Source organism: Tupaia chinensis, unplaced genomic scaffold, assembly GCF_000334495.1.
Source record: "Tupaia chinensis unplaced genomic scaffold, TupChi_1.0 Scaffold000258_1, whole genome shotgun sequence".
Taxonomy (NCBI): Eukaryota; Metazoa; Chordata; class Mammalia; order Scandentia; family Tupaiidae; genus Tupaia; species Tupaia belangeri.
This window is the reverse complement of record NW_006159738.1, coordinates 1,363,011-1,379,892: the sequence shown is the minus strand read 5'-3', so window position 1 is coordinate 1,379,892 and position 16,882 is coordinate 1,363,011. Positions and strand designations below refer to the sequence as shown.

At 44.3% G+C, this 16,882-nt stretch overlaps 1 protein-coding gene across 1 annotated transcript in view; it reads left to right on the top strand.

Annotated features, from left to right (window-relative positions):
* The window catches only part of KNTC1 (kinetochore associated 1), an 81,142-nt gene that overhangs the window by 32,022 nt on the left and 32,238 nt on the right, over positions 1–16,882 (top strand). The window contains 10 exon segments of the mRNA XM_014588104.2: positions 4,353–4,472; positions 6,077–6,149; positions 7,704–7,771; positions 7,964–8,244; positions 9,354–9,526; positions 10,847–10,944; positions 11,598–11,736; positions 13,958–14,014; positions 14,516–14,679; positions 15,486–15,590. Of these exon segments, the coding sequence (XP_014443590.1) occupies positions 4,353–4,472; positions 6,077–6,149; positions 7,704–7,771; positions 7,964–8,244; positions 9,354–9,526; positions 10,847–10,944; positions 11,598–11,736; positions 13,958–14,014; positions 14,516–14,679; positions 15,486–15,590 (1,278 nt within the window).

Genomic DNA, 16,882 nt, shown 5'->3' with positions numbered 1-16,882 from the left:
TTGTTTGACACGGGACGGCGGCCTGAGGGCTAGCCGCGGCCGCTGCTTGTCTCTGCAGCTCATATTTGACGCCGTGCTCAAGATCATGTATGCAGCGGTGGTTCCTTGGAGTGCGGCCGTGGAGCAGCTGGTGAGGCAGCACCTGGAAATGGACCACCCCAAGTAAGACGGCGGTTCCCTCGAGCAGAGGGCAGACCTCACGCTTCAAGTTGGCCTTTGCTCAGGTTTTTCTGCCATTTCCCATTTCCCATAGTAGTTCGCCTGCTTAATATCAATGAATTTGCTTTCAGGGTCAAGTTGTTACAGGAAAGTTACAAACTAATGGAGATGAAGAAACTTTTACGAGGCTATGGAATAAGAGAGGTGAATCTCTTAAACAAGGAGATCATGGTAAGTACGAACCCTGTGGGGCCCTTTTCCCCTTTGATGCATTTCTAGGGCCACTCGGGACATCTGATGAGGGTTTTATATTCCACAAAGTTAATAAAGCTTCGTTCTGCACGGCTTTCTCTTTGTGAGAGGTGATTGGGTATTCAGCCGATGAGGGTAGTAAGGACAGCAAATAGCAAATTTAGAAGCTAAAGACAGAAGATAGAACTGTCTTAAGATTCATGTCTAAGTCATGTTTTAATTTTTCATGCAGTTTAATTTTTGCTACATTATTTAAGCTTATGGCTACTTTGCCCTTATGACCGAATGATACAGTCCTCTGAGATTTCAGAACAAAGAAATGTAATAGCATCCTTGTTTCAGAGGGTGATCCGATACATTCTCAAACAAGATGTCCCATCTTCTGTGGAAGATGCATTAAAGGTGGCCCAGGCATTCATGTTGTCTGATGATGAAATCTACAGTCTAAGAATTGTTGACCTGATTGATAGAGACCAGGTATGTATGTTTTGTATCACCGTTTCATATGGCTTCGCTGCTGGTTAAATCCTTAGAAACTGAAACCAGTCAGATGACCCACATGGATTTTCGGACAATAAAGCTGTAACAAGATGAAAACAGGATGTTAAATTGGCCACATTTTTTGGCATGTGGTGGGGTTTGAAAGAGTATTTTGTGGAGCTAGCTGGTGGCAGAGTGGTGAAGGCAGCTGGGTGCCGATGGCTGACTATGGATCAAGTCCAGACCTGTGTCTTGTAAATCATTCTGGGTGCATGTGCATATGTATGTGCCCAGAATCCCAGCAGGGAAATGGAAGAGAAGGGACTGGCGTGGCCCTCCCCCCGGAGGGTGGTTTCTCATTTTCTCTCTCGCTCTTTCTGCTACGTGCCCTATAGCAAAACTTAAAGTATTTTGCGAATAGCTAATAGGCTCATCATACTCCGATAGTTAGCAGAACTTAGATCTGTGTTTTATTTATCTCATAAGGCCCTTTGATAACAGAATAGTGTATGGGTTATCTTTTTTGTATTAATATTTTTAGTTGTCTTTTATATAATTCTGTAACCATAAGCTAATCTTCAGTACCTAGAGTTGTGTTTAAGTTTTTTTCCCTTTAAGAGAAAGGCAAAGAAATAGGAATAGAATTTTTTTAAGATTATTTTATTTAACTTTATTAATTTATTGATTTACTTATTTATTTTAATTTGACCAGAGAGGGACAGAGAGAGAGAGAGAGAAAGCAAGCCGCCAGGTCTGAGATCTGAACCTCAGTCGGCCACGTTGGAGTCCAGCACCCTTAACCACCATGCCACCTGCCGGACCTGGAATAGGTATTTTCGACAGGGTCTTGTGGTCACGGTCGTCCTGCCCTCGCCTTCCACTTAGCTAGGATTATAGGCCCATGTGCAGTTGTGCTTGGCATTGTCATGTTGACCTGGGAGCCAACCCAGGGCTCAGGGAGGTCCCAGCCTCCCAAGGCCACCACGGCTGGCCCTTTGTTTTAAGTTTACTTTGTTGTTAGCTTTCATCACAAATGGAATTTTCAATTTTTTGCAACATTGAACCATAATCTGTTTTTCAAAGTGTTATCTTTCCGTCCTTAAATATAAAAGAGGTCTGGCCCTGAGGGCTAGTGGTTAGGGAGCTGTATCCCACATGGCTGACTGCAGTTCGATTCCTGGCCTCAAGGGCTTGAAAACCATGCCAGGCACATGTGCATGTCTGCCCCAAGTCCTGCCAGGAGGAGAAAGGGAGGAGAAGGGACCATGGGTGACTGTGGTTCGAGTCCCAGACCTGGTGGCTTAAAAAAGACACCAGTTGGGACCAGCAGTTAGCGTAATGGCTATGTTACTGAACTCCCACATAGTCGACCGCAGTTCGCGTCCCGGACCCGGTGGCTTAAACTCACACCCCTGCTTAATATCAATGAATTTGCTTTCAGGGTCAAGTTGTTACAGGAAAGTTACAAACTAATGGAGATGAAGAAACTTTTACGAGGCTATGGAATAAGAGAGGTGAATCTCTTAAACAAGGAGATCATGGTAAGTACGAACCCTGTGGGGCCCTTTTCCCCTTTGATGCATTTCTAGGGCCACTCGGGACATCTGATGAGGGTTTTATATTCCACAAAGTTAATAAAGCTTCGTTCTGCACGGCTTTCTCTTTGTGAGAGGTGATTGGGTATTCAGCCGATGAGGGTAGTAAGGACAGCAAATAGCAAATTTAGAAGCTAAAGACAGAAGATAGAACTGTCTTAAGATTCATGTCTAAGTCATGTTTTAATTTTTCATGCAGTTTAATTTTTGCTACATTATTTAAGCTTATGGCTACTTTGCCCTTATGACCGAATGATACAGTCCTCTGAGATTTCAGAACAAAGAAATGTAATAGCATCCTTGTTTCAGAGGGTGATCCGATACATTCTCAAACAAGATGTCCCATCTTCTGTGGAAGATGCATTAAAGGTGGCCCAGGCATTCATGTTGTCTGATGATGAAATCTACAGTCTAAGAATTGTTGACCTGATTGATAGAGACCAGGTATGTATGTTTTGTATCACCGTTTCATATGGCTTCGCTGCTGGTTAAATCCTTAGAAACTGAAACCAGTCAGATGACCCACATGGATTTTCGGACAATAAAGCTGTAACAAGATGAAAACAGGATGTTAAATTGGCCACATTTTTTGGCATGTGGTGGGGTTTGAAAGAGTATTTTGTGGAGCTAGCTGGTGGCAGAGTGGTGAAGGCAGCTGGGTGCCGATGGCTGACTATGGATCAAGTCCAGACCTGTGTCTTGTAAATCATTCTGGGTGCATGTGCATATGTATGTGCCCAGAATCCCAGCAGGGAAATGGAAGAGAAGGGACTGGCGTGGCCCTCCCCCCGGAGGGTGGTTTCTCATTTTCTCTCTCGCTCTTTCTGCTACGTGCCCTATAGCAAAACTTAAAGTATTTTGCGAATAGCTAATAGGCTCATCATACTCCGATAGTTAGCAGAACTTAGATCTGTGTTTTATTTATCTCATAAGGCCCTTTGATAACAGAATAGTGTATGGGTTATCTTTTTTGTATTAATATTTTTAGTTGTCTTTTATATAATTCTGTAACCATAAGCTAATCTTCAGTACCTAGAGTTGTGTTTAAGTTTTTTTCCCTTTAAGAGAAAGGCAAAGAAATAGGAATAGAATTTTTTTAAGATTATTTTATTTAACTTTATTAATTTATTGATTTACTTATTTATTTTAATTTGACCAGAGAGGGACAGAGAGAGAGAGAGAGAAAGCAAGCCGCCAGGTCTGAGATCTGAACCTCAGTCGGCCACGTTGGAGTCCAGCACCCTTAACCACCATGCCACCTGCCGGACCTGGAATAGGTATTTTCGACAGGGTCTTGTGGTCACGGTCGTCCTGCCCTCGCCTTCCACTTAGCTAGGATTATAGGCCCATGTGCAGTTGTGCTTGGCATTGTCATGTTGACCTGGGAGCCAACCCAGGGCTCAGGGAGGTCCAAGCCTCCCAAGGCCACCACGGCTGGCCCTTTGTTTTAAGTTTACTTTGTTGTTAGCTTTCATCACAAATGGAATTTTCAATTTTTTGCAACATTGAACCATAATCTGTTTTTCAAAGTGTTATCTTTCCGTCCTTAAATATAAAAGAGGTCTGGCCCTGAGGGCTAGTGGTTAGGGAGCTGTATCCCACATGGCTGACTGCAGTTCGATTCCTGGCCTCAAGGGCTTGAAAACCATGCCAGGCACATGTGCATGTCTGCCCCAAGTCCTGCCAGGAGGAGAAAGGGAGGAGAAGGGACTACGGCTTGAGCGTGCTCCACTGAGGAGTGCTTTCTTCCTCCCTCTCTGGCAAGTGCAGAGTGCTATTAAAAAAAAAAAAGAACAGGTAAGTTCAAACCCATCCTTCCAGGAAGCAGCTGACCTTTCTTTCTGTCCAACGCTGTTTTGGTGATAGGGCGAAGACTGTCTCCTCTTGTTGAGGTCTTTGCCTCCTGCCGAAGCTGAGAAAACTGCAGAAAGGGTAATCACATGGGCACGGCTGGCGTTACAAGAAGAACCAGATCATTCTAAAGAGGTGAGATTTTGAGCCAGCCAGTGGTATGGTGGGTAAGGCAGCTGGATCCTACATGGCTGACTGTGGTTCGAGTCCCAGACCTGGTGGCTTAAAAAAGACACCAGTTGGGACCAGCAGTTAGCGTAATGGCTATGTTACTGAACTCCCACATAGTCGACCGCAGTTTGCATCCCGGACCCGGTGGCTTAAACTCACACCGGGCGCGTGTGCGTGCGTGCCCAAGATCCCGAGAGGAGAATGGAGGAGAAGGGATTGCAGTGTGGCCATCCCCCCCTGGGGGTCGATTCCTCACTTTCTGTCTCTCTGTCTCTCTGGTGAGTACACGTGAATGTTAGGTTAAATTCTTCAAGTACATCATCCACCTCATCTTCCAAACACAGTTATGAAGTAGGTCTCATCGTTAGCCCCTTTGTAGGTTAAGCTCAGAAGCTAGTTTTCAGATAAATGGCCTTCCCGCAGTCCTCAGCAGCGGGCGGAGCCTCAGCTTACACTCGGCTCACTCTGCAGTGTGCGCTGTTCTTAGATTTCTACCGCAGGACGTGCACGCTCTCAGGAGAGAGACAGAGAGCGCCAGTGAGACGGAAGCGAGAAGTCACCCCCGGGGGTATGGCCATGCCCAATCCCTTCTCCTCCCTTCTCCTCCTGGGATGTTGGGCACGCGGACACACATACCTGGCATGATTATCAAGCCGCCAGGTCTGGGACTCAAACCACGATCGGCCCTGTTGGAGTGCGGCACTGTAATCATTATGCCAGCTGCTGGCCCCCCCAGTCTGTGTTTTTAACCAGCAGTGTGAATGGCTCCCAATGTGAAAATATTTTTTTATGGACCAAGCTCTTCCTAATTTTTAAGTTTTTAAATTTTTTTCCATGAGAATAAGAGACAGAGAAAAGGCCAGGGGAGACAGGTACCCTCCATAGGGTCTCATGCCACAACCCCCAGCCTTCCTAGCCAGCCAGAACCCTGGGCTCCCACACGGGACACCTGCAGGTCAGCTGGGGAACCGAACCTCTGACCTCCCACTCAGCTCTGGCTTCACTTGAGCAGTGCATGGCCTCCGCTGAGCCGACCTCCTTCCTCAGTTATTTTATGTACATCATGTCTTTTCATTAAAACTCTCTTTTATTTCTCTACTCTTGTTTAATTATTATTTTTAGAAAAAAAATCTTTTTTAATCATCACTGAAAGGTAGCGAATATTGATGAGACTTTTGTTCTTTTTTTCCAGAGACCTTTTTAAATTTTTTTTCCAGTAGGACATGAGTGAAAGGTGCACAAGGGCCCTTTGGTCATAACGTAGGTTATTTGGCGGATTTGCATATTTTGGTGGAGTTTTAAACCCTGTATCCAGGATTTGGCCTTGTCTCACTTGTGATTCGTTCCTGGCTGTCCAGCTCCTGACACAGACCTCTCGTTTCTCTCCCGCCGTTTTCACTGCTCTTTCTGATTCAGTGATTTTGTGTGTGTGTATGTGCCCCACTCAGTTGGTCAATAAAGAAAGTAGATCGTAGTAGGTCATCTGGAAAGTTACAACGAAATTTTTTATGTTTTTCTAAAAATGCGTCATGACTTTCCCAATAACCCTGTGTTTTGCTCTTTTTTAGGACCAAGCGTGGCGAATATCTGTAGCGAAGACCTCCGTGGACATTCTGAAAGTCCTGTGTGACCTTCAGAAAGGTAGTTTCCTCCGCCCCCTCAACTCGGTTCCCCAGCACTCCTCCTCTTCTGACGAGGGCGTCCGGGCAGCGCTCGGCGTCCCCAGGTTTTCTGGCTCTACTTGTCCTTATTGATCTTACCCATTTTTCCTCAAGGAAAGTCCTCCCTTCCCTATTCTTTAAAGCATCGGCAGTGGTAAGGACAGAAGCATGGGGCCAGCCAGTGGCGTGGTGGTTAAGGCAGCTGGATGGTTCAAGTTCCCAACCAGCAACTTGAAATCCATGTGTGCCTAAATCCTAGGAGAATGGAGGAGAAGGGAGTGTGGTGTGGCCATTTCCCCTGTGGGATACTTTCTTACTTTCTCTCTCTCTGTCCCCGCAAAGCGATGTATCCTGTAACAATTTTTAAAAAGAGAGCAAGAGTAAAGCATGTAAACCAGCTTCTCGTGTGTCCGTATTCCAGTGAGCTACTGAGCGCTAGACGAGATTTCTCTGGTCCCTGTACTTACTGTTCATGGTGGTCGGGGAGAAAAATCCCATTTCAACTTGAACTTAGGCGGGCCAGCAGATGGTGCAATGGTTGTCGCTGGACTCCCACGTAGCTGATCGAGGTTCTAGTACTGGACCCGGTGGCTTAAAACTCAAGCCGGGCGCATGTGCGTGTGTATCCGAAATCCCAAGAGAATGAAGGAGAGGGGATTGCAGCATGACCATCTCCCCGGCAGGTGATTTTTTGCTTTCTGTCTGTCTCTCCGGTGAATGCACACAGCCCATAGCAAAAATCTCTGTTTTATTCTAAATAAAACAGGGGGCTGACAGGTGATGTGGTGATTAAGGGCACTGGACTCCCACATGGCTAACCACGGTTCAAGTCCTGGACCTGGCAGCTTGCTTGCTTTCTCTCTTTCTCTCTCTCTCTCTCTCTCATTCTGCCCCTCTCTGATCAAATTAAAATAAATAAATAAATAAAGTTAAATACAGTAATTTCTTTAAAAGCAAAAACTTGAACTTAGGGACCAGAAAATGACATAATGGTTACGTTGTTCGACTCCCACATAGTCGACCATGGTTCAGGTCCCAGACCTGGTGGCTTGAAACTCAAGTCAGGTGTGTCTGTGTGCTTTCCTAAAATCCTGAGAGGAGAGTGCAGGAGAAGGGATTGCAGTGTGGCCGTCTCCCTGAAGGTGATTTCTAGCTCTCTGTCTCTTTTTCTCCATCTCTCTGGCAAGCAGATGCACCCTATAGCAAAAATCTCTCTAAAAAAAGTACTAAACTTGAACTTGAATAAAACAATTAAGAATATAACTTTTAGGGGGAAAGAGATACAGTGTATTTCAGAATAATGGCCATTTCTCTCTCAACCTGTAACTGTAAACTTTTTGCCCCCTCAAGAAGATAATTCTCTTTTTTCAAATTAGATTTCTTTTTTTACTTAAGTTTCTCCTATCACCATCTGAAAAGAACTATAGAAACCTCTCGATAATAGAACCAGAGCTATTTATAAGTTTAACTTTTAAAAATCTTGATAATTTGGACATTTGTATGTTTGCTATAATTTTTAAAACTTTCATTGCAGCTGACGTACAGAAGAAGGATGAATATGAAGAGCTCTTGAAACTGTTTAAAGCGGTGGCCAGCTTGCAGGTAGAGTTTGAGCTGCTCTGTTAGTACCTGGGCCATCAGCGCATTTGGCAGCGACAGTTGGACCCTCCCAGAATTTTCTGTACTGGTCTTCAAGGGAGAACTTGATACATAAAAGTTTGAAAAATAGCAGTGATTTTTCACAGCAGATAAGCTAACCAGACTTGGGGCTTGGTCTTGCTTCCTCTGCTGCAGGAGAACTTCGAGGTCTTCCTCGCATTTGAAGACTATAGCAATAAGTCCCTGGTTGCAGACCTTCGTGAGCAGTACATCAAGGCTCACGAAGACGCGCAGGCCAAGCACAAAGCCAGGAGTGCTCCAGAACCTGCGGCCGCAGAGGCGAAGACCCCGAGCACCGAGTCAAAGCTGCACAGACAGGCGCTGGCCCTGCAGGTGTCCACCCAGGAGCTGGAGGCAGAGCTGACCTTGAGAGCCTTGAAGTACGGGAATGTCACAACAGCCCTGAAGAAATGCAGGTGAGGTGCGGGTCCCTGATTTGCACAGCTTGTCCGACAGTAAAACTTGCTTTGTTCATTTCGTCAGTAATAAGGAAAGGGCCAGTGACGCTTTATTTTTCACAGAAGCCTTTCTTGGTTTTCGCTTTTAGGGCCTAGTTTGGGTCTCTGTGTCAGAAAGCGGCGGCTTGGAAGGCAAGTGACAAGTACCGCAGAGTTTAGTAGCGTAACTGTTGATTTTAGATACACTTTTTTTTATTTAACTTTTAATTGATTTGCTTACTTATTTCAATTGACCAGAGAGGGGCAGAGTGAGAGAGAGAGAGAGTGAGAAAGCAAGCTGCCGCCAGGTCCAGGACTGAAACCGTGTCAGCCACGTGAGAGTCCAGTGTCCTTGGCCACCATGCCATCTCTCAGCTCTGGGCTACCATGTCCTTTGACATTTAGTAATGTTCCATGTCAGGGCTGACGGGTGGCATGGTGGTTGAAGTGCTAGACTCCCACGTGGTCACCTATGGTTCAAGTCCCGGACTTGGCGACTTGCTTCCTCACTTCCCTTTTCTCTCTCTGGTTAAATTGAACAAATTATAATAATAAACTAAATTAAATAATTATTTTTTAAAGAATTATTATTTATTTAATTCCATTTGTTATTATTTAAATTTGACCAGACAGAGAGAGAGAGAAAGGGAAAGTGAGAAACCAAGCCAGCAGGTCCAGGACTCAAACCGTGGTTGGCCCTGTAGGAATCTAGCCCCTTTATCCACTACACCACCTGTCGACTCTAATTAAATAATTCTTTAAAAAGAAAAATGTCCCATGTAATCTGTAAAACAAATACTGTTTTAGTAATTAAAAGACATCTTAAGGGTCAGCAGGTGGTGTAGTGGTTAAGGTGCTGGATTCCCAAATGGCGAACTGCAGTTCAAGTCCTGGACCAGGTGGCTTGAAATCATAAAGACTTAAATAGATAAATAAATAAATCTCAAACATAAAATGGTGCCTTCCTTTGGGGAGAAAAGGAAGAGTTTCTGTATCGATAATCAGGGTTATATATTAATCCAAGCCAGGCAAGTGCACTTGCTTTCAAAACGAGTATTCTACCTTGTAAAACTCCCTTTCCTCCGCAGAGACCTGTTTACGTACCACTGCAACGCCGACACCGGGAAGCTGCTGTTTCTGGCATGTCAGAAGCTTTGTCAGATGTTGGCTAACGACGTCCCAGTGACAGCACCTGCGGGGTTGAACCTTCCTGCCGAGATACACAACCTAGCGTGCCAAGCTGCCACCCTCTGCAGTCCAGGTGACGTGGTTTATAACAGACAGTGCTCTTTATCCTCTGCTTCATTCCAGGCTGCTCCCAAAGGCCATGTCAACAACTGGACATTACAGTTACTGGGCAGGAGAGCGGCTCTCCATTTTACAAAGGGACAATTGTAACAGATTTTTCTTTTAGGATCATTATGGTAAGGTATCGCCAAATATAAACAATGTCATTTCTTTTTTCTTTCTTTCTTTTTTTAGAGAGATTTTGCTATAAGGTGTGTACACTTGCCAGAGAGACAGACAGAAAGGAAAAATCACCCCCTAAGGGGGGATGGCCACATCACAATCCATTCTCTTCCATTTTCTTCTCGAGATTTTGGGCACATATACACACACGCCTAGCATGAGTTTTAAGCCTCTGTGTCCGGGACTTGAACCGCAGTTGACTATGTAGGAATCCAGCAACATAACCATTATGCCATCTGCTGGTCCCAACAATGTTGGCAATACTTACTTTGATAGGATTGGGAAATTCTGTGCTTCCTCATATCTGATCTGTCTGTCTACTCTAGTTTAAGAAAAAGTTTGAACTGCATTATTTAGGGTAGTCAAAACTGTGTGGGAGGCCAGCAGGAGAAGTGGTTGAGGTGCTGGACTCCCACATGGCCAGCCGTGGTTTGCATCCCAGACCGGGCGGCTTGCTTTCTCCCATTCCCCTTCTCTCTCTGGTCAAATTAAAAAATAATAGTAATGGGACTAGCAGATGGCATCATTGTTACGTCGCTTAACTCCCACGTGATCACTGTGATTCGAGTCCCAAACCTGTTGGCCTCAAACTCACGCCAGGTGCTTATACATACATGCCCAAAATTCCAAGAGGAGAATGGAGAAGGGATTGCAGCGTGGCCACCTCCACAGGGGTGATTTCTTGCTTCCTGGCTCTGTCTCTTTCTCTGTTCCTGGCAAGTACATGCACCTTACAGCAAAAATTTCTCTCTAAAAATAATAATAATAATTAAAATTAATTCTTTTAAAAAAAGAATTATTTAACTTTATTTATTTATTTACTTATTTTTAAATTTGACCAGAGAGGAACAGAGCAAGCGGAAGAAAAAGTGAGAAAGCAAGCCACCAGATCTGGGACTTGAACCATGTTTGGCCATGTGGGAGTCCAGTACCCTTAACTACCATGCTACCTACGGGCCCCTAAAATAATTATGAAAAAAACAAGCTATGTGAACCCTTTCTACTTAGTGGGCTTCCTTAGTTAGAATTTTGAATGGTACTTGTAAACGTGTTGTTTCGTTATTCGAAAACATGATGCACGAGTTAATGAGATTTCTCCATTTTATTTCAGATTTTTTACTAGATGCTTTAGAGCTATGTAAATATACTTTAACGGCGGTAGAACTTTCCAGACAATGCCAAATGGATGACTGTGGGATTCTAGTGAAAGTAAGTTATTTTGCGTTTCTTTCCTTTAAGTAAAATCCTTGCCAACCCATGCTGTGCTGCTTTTAAATTGCTCCCATCTTTTACAAAATACTGAGTTTACCTTTCACTTTCTCTTATTCTGGACTGGGAACTACTTACGGGCACAGGCTGTGTGTCTTTCCAGTCACCCTTTTTGGCTTTTCTGCACAGTCTAATCAACATTGAGCCTCCCATGAGCCATCTCTGGACATGTGGGAGTCCCTCTGACAGCATTTCATTGCAGATGACATTTTTAGGGCTGCCCCTGTAGCGTAGACGTTAAGCATTATGCAAAGGGAACCACGTCCCATAGCTGACCTCCCGGCCCCTGTGACTTGATAAATACCCCAGGTGTGTACGTGTGCCCCAAATCCTGAGGGAGGCAGAGATAGAAGAAAAACTATCGTGGCCACACCCCACTGGGGCGCGGGGTGGGGGCTGAGGGCTCTCACTCTTTCTAGTGAGCTCATGCGCCCTCTGGCAACCACAGCAAAATGAATAAATCACACAGCATTCTATGAGCCATAGGCAGAGAAACACAGTCGGTGGTTGTACTTGACTGTGAGGCCATCTGGTGTGCTCTGTGTGGCTCTGCAGTGTACTCAGGTCTGTCTTCTGTGTGCTTTGGTGTTCAGGCTTCGTTTGGAACTCATAAAGATCCATATGAAGAGTGGTCTTACAGCGACTTCTTCAGTGAAGACGGGATTGTTCTTGAGTCACAAATGGTGCTGCCTGTTATTTATGAATTGATTTCCTCGCTTATGCCTCTCACCGGTAAGTCTCCTTTGCCTTGTTATTTTCTATGGATTTCTGCTTTATGCCAACATAAAGGTTGGAAACAAGAACAATATACAATAATAGGGATGAATCTTCCGGGCTTACTTTTAGCCAAAAGAAGAGGTGGTTGATGATTTCGTATACCCAAAGTACAAAAACAGGCTCCACCAAGCAGTGCTATTGGACATCAGAAGTCCACTGGGAGTGGGTGCCGACTGGAAAGGAGTGAGAGATGGCTTGAGAGGTTCTGGATAATGTTTAGTTTCCTGATTGGATGCCGCTATGTTCAGTGTGTTGACATTTATCAAGCTGTGTGTTAATCTGTGCATTTTTTTATATGTATATTTTAACTTTTTTTAAAAGCAGCATTTAATTTAGAACGTTCTCTAATAATAGCACAATATTCTCTTTTTTTTAATTTTTTTTTAAGAATTCTTTTTTAGGGACCAGCAGTTAGCGTAATGGCTATGTCGCTGGACTCCCACGTAGTCGACCGCGGTTCACATCCCGGACCCGGTGGCTTAAAACTCACGCCGGGCACGTGTGCGTGCTTGCCCAAGATCTCGAGAGGAGAATGGAGGAGAAGGGATTGCGGTGTGACCATCCCCCCTGGGGGATGATTTCTCGCTTTCTATCTCTCTGTCTCTCTCTCTCTGTCTGGCGAGCGCACGCACCCTATAGCAAAAACCTTTTTAAAAAAAAAGATTAATAATAAAAAAAGAGAGAGAATTCTTTTTCATTGGGCCAGTTACATTGCCGGACTCCCACATGGCCGACTGCAGTTCTAGCCTGGGAATTGGTGGCTTAAAACTCATGCCAGGCGCAAATGTGTGCATGCCCAAGATCCTGGGAGGAGAATGAAAGAGAGGGGATTGTGGCATGGCCATCCCCCAGGAGGGTGATTTCTCGCTTTCTGTCTGTCTCTCTGTCTGTCTCTGTCTGTCTGGACACCCTAAGGCAAAAAAACCTCTTTAAATAAAAAATTATCTTTTTAATTTATTACTATTTTTTTAACTCACAAGAGAGAGAGAAAGTGAGGCTCCAGGTCTGGGACTTGAACTGGTTAACCATGTGGGAATCAAAGCCTTAACTACCAGACAACCTGCTGGCCCCAGTAGCACAATATTTAAATGTCACTGTGACTTAATTATCCACTGTGATAAATGCATAGAAACAAATATACATGGACTTTTCAAAAACTTTGTGGGGGCCAGTAAGTGGCGTGGTGGTTAAGGGTGCTGGACTACCATATGGCCGACCGCAGTTCAAGTCCCAGACCTGGCGGCTTGCTTTCTAATTCTCTCTCTCTCACACACTCTCACTCTCACTCTGTCCCTCTCTGGTCAAATTAAAATATATAAAATGAATAAAGTTCAATAAAATAATTCTTAAAAAAAAAAGTAGAAAAATAGATTTAAAATACAAATTCATGGGACCAGCAAATGGTGTAATGATTATGTCACTGGACTCCCACGTAGTTGACCACGGTTCAAGTCCCAGACCCAATGGCTTACACCTCACGCTGAGCACATGTGCATCCGTGCCCAAAATCCCAAGAGGAAGGTCGTGTAGAAGGGATTGTGGCATGGCCATCCTCTGTGTGGGGGGGTGATTTCTCACTCTCTGTCTCTCTATCTCTCTCTGTCTCTCCAGCTAGTACATGTGCCCTATAGCAAAAAAATCTCTCAAAAAACTAAACAAAAAAAAAACAAAAACAAATTTATTGGGGCCTGCAAGTGGCATGGTGGTTAAGGTGCTGGACTCCCACATGGCCAATTGAGGTTTGAGCCCCAGAGCTGATGGCTTGAAAACGACTTTGTATTATATGTGCCCTATGACAAAAAAAAAAAAAAAAAAAAAAACCCATAAAAACAAAACAAAAAAAAACAACAATAAAATACAAATTTATTTTGGTGCTAAAAACAGGTTGAGGTCTATGCGTAGTCTTTTTCACAATATACATTCCCATGTGCTGTGTACATGCTTTTAAAAGTGTTAATTAAGGGGCCAACAGGTGGCATGGTGGTTAAGGGTGCTGGACTCCCACATGGCCAACCACAATCTGAGTTCCGGATCTCAGACTCGAGAAAGGTGGCTTGCTTTCTCATTCCGTCTCTCTCGCTCTCTCTCACTCTGTCCCTCTCTGTTCAAATTAAAATAAATAAATAAGTAAAACAATTATTTTTAAGTGTTAATTAATTATTATTCTCCTTTGCAGAAAGTAAAAGACATCCTCTGGATTCCACGAGTTTGCCGTACTGCTCCATCAGTGAAGGTACTTGACCTCCTACAGCATTGTTAGGGCTCTGTACACACAAATACAGAAGGCCCTTGAAATGGGAATCTGACTCAGGGTCCCGAATGTAATTGTCTCGTTATTTCTCTTGCATTGCAATTCTCCCAGAAGTTCAGGAGATTATGTTATGTGGCTGATCATTTTAACTTTTTTAAAAAAGTTATTTTATTTTATTTTGTCATTATTATTTATTTTGACCAGAGAGAGGGAAAGCGAGAAAGCAACCTGCCAGGTCTAGGACTCGAACCAGAGACAGGCATGTGGGAGTCCAATGCCTTAACCACCACGCCACCTGCCAGCCCTGATAGTTTTAACTTTCATGAATCTGTTCATAAAGTTTACTCTTCCAATGGAGAAATGATTTTCATCTGCTAAGGATGAATTAAAATAGGCAGTTTACCCAAATATAAACTTTCTTTGTTGAAAACAGTCTATCAATTAAGATCCTTCCACTCACTAAATCCTTTTATCACTTCATAGGCGACAGCCTTCTTTTGCCTGTTATAAACTCCATCACTGCCCTGCTTCAGAACCTTCAGGAATGCAGCCAGTGGGAGCTGGCCCTAAGATTTGTGGTTGGTTCGTTTGGTACCTGTCTTCAGCAGTCTGTGTCAAACTTCATGAATGTCAGTTTGAGTGAGAAGGTACAGTTTCTAGAACAAATGCTTTGACTTTGAAATAGATATCCATATGCTGACAAATGGGATTGGGAGTTGACTTTTCTGAGTTGTCTGCATGCCAAAGAGACTGAGAGTTTAATAGACATCCATTGAACATCTAAGTTTCAGCTGTAGTTTGAGGTGTTGGCACACCTTTTCATTCTTATTCTTTATAGCAACCCTGAAAATCTCCGTTTTGCCAATGTGGAAATTCAGATGCCGGGAGGTCAGATAATTCCCTCAGGCTTTAGGTTACCGCGATGAGCCCGCACCCTCCGAGTCCAGCGCAGCTCTGACTCGGCCATGGCCATGTTCGGTCAGGAATGTCGGCCTGCCTCCACTTTGTCGATGCAGGAACAATTGTAGTTATTATTTTCCGACAGCATCACTGAAAAATTTCTAGAAGGCTAACTACCTGTTGGTCGACCTTGCTCGGGAAGCTGGGCTTTGTCTTCATTCCCACTTCTCTAGTGATATGTGTTAAATGCTAATTCTTTCTTTTTTAATCAACTTCATTGAGGAATAGCTTTAAAATTAAAATGCACATATTTTAATCAAGCAGTGTAGTCACCTAGTCACCAACACCACAGTCAAGATGTAGAGTTCAAAGTTCCTTTTTGCCTCTTCTCAGCCCAGCCCCAGCCCCAGCCCCTAGCTTGTTTTCGCTATAGATCAGATGCCAATATACTTTGCATAGCATGACGCATGTTCCAAGTTCCTTAGTATTTGAGCAAACTTTCAGAACGGTGCCTAGAAATGGACCTCACGATACTTTCGTTCTTTCCTAAAAGTTATTGGGCGAGACCACATTAATTAAGTCAAGGCACATTGTTATGGAATTGAAGGAAAAAGCCAGCAAGTTCATCAGGGGAACTGCTACGACACTCTTGCACAAAGTAAGTGCTTGTTCTTGGTCAGCTCTGGGTCGTCTCCCTTCTCCCAGCCAGTAGTGTGAGTCAGTAGCTTCTGATTCACTGCAGTGGCGTCCTGCCGCTCACAGCCCCTAGAACTTGCAGGGTAGCTGGACGTCGTGGTCTGTCATCGTGTGTCATACAGCACACCATTGTCAGTGTTCATCCTTGTGATAATTGATCATCTCTTAGGCATTTGTGAAATGATAGTTAATGTTTCATATCTTTACCTCCTGATTTTAGTTATTTATTTTATGGATTAAAATATTCCAGTGATCCTAGCTGTGATTTCTTTCTACATTAGCATTTTTATTCCAGAAATCATCATTTTCCTTTAGCCATTATTTTTGAAAAGGTTCTAATCTTAGTCTCTTTCATCTGAAAGCCTTTGCTATAATCATCTGTTGAGTCAACTTTAAGCTGTAAACTGAATAAATAGCTCGGGAAAGGGAAGGACAGTGAATATGGGGTCCCAGAAGTTTCCTGTAGCGTGTTTTATGGAGGGAGTGACCGGTGGTACCTCGAACATTACTAGTTTAAATAAAACGAAGACTGAAAATTGACCTTTGAGCGTGGCCACTAAGGTCCTCCATGAGCTTTGCAAAAGCAGCTGGTGGCCTGGTGGGTGGAGAGCCTATTTCAGTGGGGCCGAGAGAGCATTGCAGGAGAGAATGTCCCGCAGTCGTTTCCTTTACTGAGAGAAGGAGAACAATAGCAGGAAGAGCCCTGGGACTTTCTGTTTAAGACAGATGACTCCGCAGAGAAGAGCATGACAGGGAGAAGGAAGACTGTCCGGACGAGCCTTTAAGTCCATGGCAGGGGGCGGGATCCAGGGAACCTGTGGGGAACGGGCAGAGGTGGGTGGGGACAGTCGGTGCCTGCCAGGAATGCAGAGCGCATGGGTTCAGGTGCTGGGGCTGGTCCATTTGTCAGCGGGAAGACAAAGTCACTCCCTTTTGGTTGCTCACGATTTCTCAGGGAGGCAGAAAGTGAGGTCGTCGCTAAGAGCGGAGGGGATGTTGGAGACTTGAAGAGAGGATAAATGGATATGCAGGAGAGAAGAACTCTGTGCCTTCTAGAACTTCTTACAGTTGCCTTCCTTAAACTTCTGATAGTGATAAAGCACATTAAACCCAACACATCGGAACCATATTCTTTTGTTTTTCTTTCTTTGGAGAGGTCTTTGCTATAGGGCGCATGTACTTGCCAGAAAGACAGAGACAGAGAGACAGAAGGTGAGAAATCCCCCCCCCCCCATGGGGGATGGCCACGCTGCA